Below are 8,593 nucleotides of genomic sequence, written 5' to 3' on the forward strand. Positions count from 1 at the left end.
TTTAGACACACTCGTTAACATAACCAGTGTAAGCCAGCGGCTGCTATGGAAACAGACAGTGTTGCCAAAGATGCAGCTGTCTTGTGTTAGCCACAATGTCCTGTATATTGGCCAAAATGAAGAAAGAATTCTGTTCATTGCCATGTTTTTGTTTAGCAACGCTGGGTGGCCCCTGCCCAGTCTAGCACTGACCCTGCCTTTATTATCATAGCTTTATGTAATGATGAATAGACCTCACGAGAACTCAGTGTATGAATAACGGTGTATTTGTACTAACCATTTGTGCAACTGGATGTGGTGTTTAATTAAAACACACTAAGCATTTTCCTTGCATTTTTCAGGATTTAAACACTTTGTAACAACATCTGGATGACAGTTACAGACCTCTTCATTCACATTAATCTTTATCTCTTTTATGCACTTTACCTTTATGCATTCATTGTAATCTAAAAATTGTAATTCTTAATGTAATCAACATTCATTTACTTTTTTTCATATTATATTACTATGATTAACTATGTTTAATCTTACGTTGAGTTGTGATGTAAAAATCTTTGAGATTACAATACACTGATGTTGGTTAGCAGCAATTGTATTTGCTTGGTAACAGTTGTGGAATTTATGCTGGTCAGACAAAGACAGACTGATCATAAAAAGGAATGCAGCAAAGATTATTCAGTAAACTTTATTCAAGTTCCGACTTGTTTTGAATGTTTTAATTCTGACAAAAACCAGAACATTTAACAATGAATAACAAAGCTTTATGCCTTATCAAATACAAAGTCAAAGGGTACCATTCTAAAAGAAATGTAATAATAATGCATGACTTAAAAAATCAGTTGAAACTGTCAAAATGGATGGGTTGCAACATGACTGTTTTGAAAGAGTTACAGTTCCAAATGAAACTTTTAGATTCACATCACCTCATAATTTGTGGCGGAGGTTGAATTAGGAGCGGCGCACGGTCATGGGTGTCTCAGCAGCTACTTGTACATCATCAGCCTCACAATTCTGAAATAAATAATATCTGCAGGCTGCAGCATAAACAAACTTAAATGAAATATACATGGTTTACAATGTGTGCATGTTATTACATCAGCTGAATGCGTGTCATTGGAGGACTTGAGACACAAGACAAGCTCTGCTCTGACAGATCTTAATATCTTAATGTAGTATGGTATCCATGTGAATGATTCTTTATTAAATAAACATAACAATCGATAAATATTAAAACATAATACACTCTGAACTAAGCAGCTGCTGGCTTACACTGGTCACGTTAATGAGTGTGTCTAAACGACCAATTTTACTTCCAAAATTTAATTAAGCATGCAATATAAAACAATACACCTTTACTAGGCTAGTTACCTTAAATGAAACAATCAACAGCTGAATCATACCTGGAACTATGGACTCGTGCTGATGACGTAACGTAAGGTAGGCACGCCCACAGTGGGTTATGATTTGTCGATCGACAGGCTCAAATCTGATTGGCTAAAGAGTACGAGTGACCTGCATGGGAGGAGTTCGCTGCCAGGAAAGTCTCAAACACACGCAAGTCTAAAAAAAATATATATATATATATACACGCAAAAAAGGCTATTCACACACTCACAGTCTGTGATACAATATTTTTATTTTTTGTATTTTATTTCAGTATTAATAATAATTATGTGGATCTTAGTAGGTTTTTATTTACATATTTTAATCATTAAAACAGCCCTTGCATAGTTAAACTTTCCAGATTTCATGTCTCACACTTCAGGACAGTTTATTTCTTAACAGGTGTGATGATCAGTGGCTTTGAGTTTTTACCTTCATATTTAAGGTCTGGGCTAAAGTATGGATAGAGTTTGTCAATGAAAGTCTGACCAGTGAAAGAGTAGATATGAGATCTGTGTCCCACATCATAAAAAGAGACCAAACCCTCCTCATAATCCACAAACACTCCCACAATCTCAGGTTTCACTTTCAGAGATAAAGAGACGAGTGAACTTTCACAAGCATCATATTCATTCTCATTCCTCAGAATCACAGACCAGTATCCATCCTCAGGACTCAGGTCACCCTCCCCACTCCTGTTAATGGATTCTCTGGCCACTCCTAAATCCCACTCAGTCTTTCCCTTCACCTGCACCTCATAGTAAAATCTCCCTGAAATGAAACCCTGCTTTGCCAGGACACAAGAACAAGAGTCAAATCTGTTTGGGTTTTCTGGGACGTCCTGCTTAATGTCTCCATTACTGACTTGTTTTCCATCATCAGACAGGATGAGATATGGATTCGCTGTATCAGGATCCAGAGTCACATCCACTAGATGAGAGATTAGACATTATTAATCAACTTCACAGCAAATATTTTCATATAATACAGATTATAAAAATATAAACAAGTATTATAAATGTATTGAAGAAAATAATGTCAGTCACACTGTACCTGCAAACTTCTGTACATACTTCAACTCTGTGAATGCAGATGAAAATATGATGTGATCAGTTATTTATAGGAATATTTCAGATTAAGTGTTTATTTTTATTGGCAGCATCAGTGGCATGTAAATGTGTCTCATCCATCAGTTTGAAAAAGGAACTGAATGTCTTTGTAGTAAATACACTTATAGATCAATGAGACAATCATAACAAAGATTATTAAAGCTCTAATATTCGTTACCTATTAACCAAATTTAAATTAATTTAGTGTAAATATGTTGTTTGATCTTTGAAGTTTTTAAATTGTCCTTGTGAGGTGGGAAAACGTAGATTTCTTGTTACTGTATGTGTTACTGATGTAATTCCTGTGAGTGGAGTTTACAGTTAATACTTGTCTTAATACTAACATCATGTTTCTTTATATGTTGCTTTGTTATTCACAAGTATTACAGTTTTAACTGGCTATGACAGAAGTTTAGGTTAAGATAGAACTTCACATAAGAATTCTGTTCACTGTTTTTGATAATTACATACCAGACTGATTGAGTTTTTCATCTAGAGTTTCATCAAGAGTTTTCTTAAACTGACGCAAAGCTCTGTTCATAGGGAGCACATCCACATCAGAGTCAACACTGATCTCAGTCCAGTTCTTGGCGTGTGGACGACTGTACAGGCATGAGAACATCTACAGCAGAAGAGAGAAGACTATTAAATGTGATCATTTTTATTTTTAGCTTTAAATCTGCAGGAGCTTTATAACACAGTTAACTATTTTTTTCTAATTTTATTATGATTTTATTCTCTTTTGTACAGTTTCTGAAGCTCATCAGGTTTGTCAACAGAGCATTTGACCAATAATATTCTCTATTCTCAGTGATGAGGCAGATGTTGACAGACCTGTATGAGGTGCAGATGATCGTCAGTGTGTGAGAGCTGCTCCAGCTCAGTGTTTCTCCTCTTCAGATCAGTGATTTCCTGCTGCAGCTCTTTAATGAGATCTTCAGCCTGTTTCTCTGCTGCTTTCTGCTGTTCCTCCATCATCTTCAGCAGCTCAGACTGACATCTCTCAGTGGAGCGGATCAGATCAGTGAAGAGCTCAACACTGTATGATTTCTCTTTCTCTGTGTTTCTCTGATGAATGAGAACAATTAACAAAATGTTCTATGATAATCAGTCTGATACATGATTACATATTTAACTAAAGTGATAGTACTGTACACTCAAAAAGTAAAATTCTCTCATCTACTGTCCTCATGTCACTTTAAACGTTTTTTATTTTAGTGTTTTATTTTATTTTTGTAGACAAATATTATGAACAAATAATTGTAATCATTTTCCCCTGCTCACCTTTCTCATCTCTACTGAGTGCTGGATCTCCTGAATCTTCTTCGTTCTGTTCTGGATCATCTGCTGCACGTCTGTCTGTGTCTGAATCAGCTGATTCTACAGACAGAAAAAAATACAGACACATTTAACAATTAATTTAACTTTCCATCTTCAGACAGTTTTCAGGGTAAAGCCGAAGCCACACTAGACTTTGAGCATGTGAAATTTCTTCAGAAGCTGCAACGGTTGTGATACGACAAAAACAAGCCCAAACCAAGCCCAATATTATTATATTCACGAGTTCGCCTGCCCATCTAGTCCTGATAGGCAATGGTAAACAAACTTGGCTTGCTGTCCTTAATGGAGGCTTGAACCCGAGGATCGGCTTGAGCACAGAGTTCAACCCCCCCGTTGCGATATTACCTAGAGGGAGGGATGCCGGAAGAACTGAGGCTGGGACAGATAAATATGATTTATTATCAGTTGTTTATTATCAATAAATGAACATAGTAAACTGAATCCACTCTGAGTTTCAAGAGCAAAAACAGAAGTTATTTTACAAAAATCATCAAATTGCGGATCAAAGCGGTAGGGCAAACACTATCCTCCGATCACCTGTGAGCAGACTAGTAATGGAGATGGAAAAGGAGAATAAAACAAGACGAGCACTAAGGGGGAGCTATAATATAGCCACATATTTATAATAAATAAACTCAAACCATGGACCTACTATTAGTAGGCCTAAAACTGCTAATGATTAATGTATTATAAAAATAAAAAAAGTGAAGGTGAACGGTGCAGGAGAGTCAAATGACCTAATTTAATTTGTAAAAAATAATTTTACAAATTAAATTAGGTCCCTTTACTTCCCTACATTTGTTCATCTTCTTCCCTGTTTCCTTCATCTCTGTCGGTGGCCTTGTTTGTCTATTTATATCTACTAATGTTAACATGGAAATTAAATGCAATTTACTCCAAAAAGGGGGAGGAGGGCATGGCATTTGATGATGAATAACTCTACAGCACATTAATTATGGCACTGATTGGCTTTTACCTGCGAGTAGACAGTGTCAACAATATATTGGAAAACAAAAAAAAAACACTGACTATAAATGTAAAAAGACACAGTTGCTTGTCAGGTTTTCCTAACAAGCAACAGCATCTTTTTAAAACTTAAATTCAACACATAACCAGTGCTGGGTAGTAACTCATTACATGATCAGATTCCAAAAATCAAGTATATTAGAGATTATTACATTTTATAATGCTTGCGATCAGATTACAGTTACTTTTATATGGATTACTTATTATTCACACAATGGCAGCAGATCATTCAGAATTTGATCATTTTCATTCAACATTCTTGGCTGGTGTAATGATCTTCCCACCTCTATCAGGAATGCTGATTCCCTGACAATTTTCAAGCTACAGCTAAAAAAAAAGCATCTCTGTCGTCACCATTTGACTTCATCCTATTTCATGGGTGTTTATAGTGTTTTGTTTGTATCTCTTACCTTCTTCTGTTGACTCTCCTCCTCTATAGGAACAGTGTTGTGGTTCCTGTGGTCTCCTTCAGTGCAGGACAGACACACACGCGTCTGATCATCTCTGCAGAACAGCTCCAGAGGTCTCTGGTGTTTCTGGCATATATAATCCTCCAGATTTTCCACAGCATTGATCAGTTTGTGGTTCTTTAGACGTGGGACTCTGTGATGAGGCTCCAGGTGAGTCTCACAGTAAGAGCTCGGACATGTCAGGCAGGACTTCACAGCTTTCTGTTTTCTTTCATCACAGAAGTCACAAAAAACCTCAGATCTTCCTAGATTGAGCTTCTCCTTAAAGTGTTGCACAACCTCTCTGAGTGTTGTATTAATCTTGAGATCAGGTCTTCTGCTGAATGTTTCTTTACAGAATGGACAGAAGCAGGTCTGTGTGTTTGTCCAGCACTTGTTCAGGCAGGTTCTGCAGAAGTTGTGTCCACATGGAGTGGTGACTGGGTCAGTGAACACATCCAGACAGATGGAGCACTGGAGCTCCTCATTTAGTGGACCACTGGAGGATGCCATGACTGAAAAGATAAGTAATAACAAAAACATCATCTACATTGCTGAATAGAGCAGTTTTGATAATAATTGATGTGATCATGACATTTAGTTTGTGTATGGATGTTGTAAAAACAATTCTAACTAAAAACATTTATAACAATGTAAACTATGAACCACTGTTTATATCCAAATAAAAGCAGCCATATGCAATATGTGACCGCAGTTTCTGACTGGAATTTAGTCCAAGATCCACCACTAACTTCTGGTCTAATACTGCGGGTCTGGTGTTTCTGATGACTACTGTAGTAGAATATTATTCGGTGGAAGAATAGAAGAATAAACTAAAAAAGTATTACAACAATAATTTCATAATATCACATATTATATATATATATATATATATATATATATATATATATATATATGAAAGAAAACAGAAAAGGGGTGGAAATGTAGTATTTCAAACACATTACCCACTAAACTAAACACCTGTAAACAATAGGTGTCATTTATGCTTATGATTTTCACTGGACTTCGTTCATTCTGTCTGCAGTTTAAGTACTTTCTATCGTCTCTAACCTGACAGCACACTTCAAACTTTGATTTACAGCCAATTAAATGGCATATTTTTTACTAACATTCTAATACTGCTTCATTCTATTAAACTACTGAACAAGCTCTTTACATTTCCTGCACAAACCTGTGAGTGAAGATCAGAGCTGCTCGTTAATTCTTAACAGAAGTGTTGTTGTTTGTCGAAGCTTCCAGTTCATCTAAGTTTCACTTTCACTGAAGTCTGTCATTCACCAGAAGTGATGTCATACAGTAGCTCCGCCCACAATCATAAATATGAAACAGTTGATAATTTATCCCTTCTGAGTGTGTACCAGTGTAAGAAACCTTTAGAGTATTTGTTTCGTTTTGGTTAGTTCTTTTCTGATGACAGCAGCGTCAAATATCAAGTAATCTGTTTAATCTCCTCGAAATGTTCAATGATTCCCTGGAAAGGCAAAACAAATAAAGGTACTTGAACTGAAATCCAAGATTGTTATTTGTTATTAAAATAATCCACGGATATATCAAATGATAATTGTCGCCTGGACAACCACTGTAGGAGTGAACAAGTCGTGGTCCTGAAGCGCGAATCTCAGCCATTTAAATTTTAGCGGTTATTTTGGCGGTCAGTGTGGGGAGAATCGGTCCCATACAGACAGTAGGTGGCGGTAATTCACTAGATTAAGATTTGCTGTAAACAAAACGAAGAGTGAGAGTTCGCGCTTTTTTAACGGTTAAGAACAAACAGTTGTGGTTTAATAATAGCCTGTTTAAAATGTGAACTTGTTACATGAAGGAGATAAAATATGTCTGTCCATCTTGGATATTGCTGATTTCATCACAGAATTCTGTCAGCTGAATAAAAAAGGAGGCAAAGTTTATCTTTCTGCTTTCTTAGATTTATTGATTCGATTCTCACAATTCAAACATCTACCGCAGTTCTCAACTGGTTTTTGCTTCAGGATCTGATTAATTATCTGGTGAACTAAGAATCAAACTTATAAATAAAATATGATGTCATGTGACCGTGGGAAAATATGGGAGTGTCATTAATTATGTGAGAATTAAAGCACCTATTGTGGGAGGGTTTGGCAGAAAAGAAGAGGGTGAGTGTGGGAGCACACGTTTGTTTGTTACCGTAAATTCACCAAGTTTTCGCCTTGATTCAAAAAGATCTTCTGACGCTTCAAAAATGTTTCAGTGTTAAGTGTTTGATAGATAAAATAAACTTAAAGATGCAAATGTAATAGATGATTGACGTACTCAGCTCCTGCGGCTTTGGTTGACTTTTAGACCACTACAATTTAATCAACAAACAAATCTGTTCGTGGATGAATGAGTCGATTTTGGATTATGCAAGGAGGCCCGCACACTTCGACTAACGTTACTATAACTATACAGCGTTAATGCAGTATGGATCTACTCTCACTCATTCTAATGAGGAGGATTATTGCGTGTTTGGACTTTTGGAACAAAACGGGATCGATGATTTTGGATATGCTTGCTGACATCGAACAGGTAGGACATGGGTTGTAATTTTTCTTCGCTTGTGTTGCGGGTGGTTTGAAATTGTTTGGCAGTTTCTGTGTTGCTATTTTGTTTGTTGTTGATGTTGTGCTGTTGGTTTGTTTGAGCCGTTGTTTGGGCTTTTGTTAACGTGTTTGAGATTTGGAGCGTCTTTGGTGTGCTTTGTTACGAAAAATGTTTGTTTTGGATTGTGCTCTCGTTTGGTTTGGGTAGTATTTGCCTGTGTGAATCCAGTGAGGATGTTGAACCTGAACAGGACAAGTGTAAAAGAAAAGTTCAGCTTACCGCAGTGCTTTGGCTAATAAAATTGAGCACAGAAAGAACGAAAACGAAATGTGAATGTGATTTAAAAGTTCTCTACCACCTATCAAAGAACTCCTGCACAGAAATGAGATTGTTTCAGCTGTTTGGTCTGAACTTGAAAGCGTGATGCAAGTTTTTGAAGGGACAGTCAAACTTCTTGATTCTGTGATCCCATTATTACCAGTGTTGGGAAAGTTACTTTTTAAAGTTATTAGTTACTTCTCACGAGTTAGTAACTGAGTTACATCATTATAAGAGTAACTAACTACCAGGGAAAGTAACTTGTTACTTTTTTTTTTTTTTTTTAAATGTTCAAATATGTCAAATAATATGGTTGAATAAAACATTACACTAATATACACTAATGTGGGAAATATGGTAAATGAATAAAACATTACACTAATCTAC

The 8,593-nt window shown here is 36.3% G+C and overlaps 1 protein-coding gene across 1 annotated transcript; it reads right to left on the reverse strand.

The window, feature by feature from the left end:
- Positions 1 to 706: 706 nt before the first annotated feature.
- On the reverse strand, positions 707 to 6,592 carry LOC127162609 (E3 ubiquitin-protein ligase TRIM39-like). Its single transcript, XM_051105407.1, has 7 exons — positions 6,501 to 6,592; positions 5,270 to 5,823; positions 3,777 to 3,872; positions 3,327 to 3,560; positions 2,964 to 3,114; positions 2,437 to 2,463; positions 707 to 2,313 (listed from the first exon to the last, which is right to left on the reverse strand). Exons 2-7 carry the CDS (start codon positions 5,819 to 5,821, stop codon positions 1,772 to 1,774), a joined length of 1,602 nt encoding a protein of 533 aa, XP_050961364.1. The 5' UTR covers positions 5,822 to 5,823; positions 6,501 to 6,592; the 3' UTR covers positions 707 to 1,771.
- Positions 6,593 to 8,593: the final 2,001 nt, after the last annotated feature.

The sequence above is a fragment of the Labeo rohita genome, unplaced genomic scaffold (genome assembly GCF_022985175.1).
Source record: "Labeo rohita strain BAU-BD-2019 unplaced genomic scaffold, IGBB_LRoh.1.0 scaffold_980, whole genome shotgun sequence".
In the NCBI taxonomy this organism is placed as follows: Eukaryota; Metazoa; Chordata; class Actinopteri; order Cypriniformes; family Cyprinidae; genus Labeo; species Labeo rohita.

Bases quoted from the DNA above. Each gene is read 5' to 3' on its own strand.
- LOC127162609 (XM_051105407.1), bottom strand. From the start codon at position 5,821: ATGGCATCCTCCAGTGGTCCACTAAATGAGGAGCTCCAGTGCTCCATC. The intron at 2,464-2,963 runs GTATGTAATTAT...CTGCATTCACAG, and splicing joins TGAAAAACTCAATCAGTCTG to AGTTGAAGTATGTACAGAAG. The intron at 2,314-2,436 runs GTACAGTGTGAC...TCTCTCATCTAG, and splicing joins GTATGTACAGAAGTTTGCAG to TGGATGTGACTCTGGATCCT.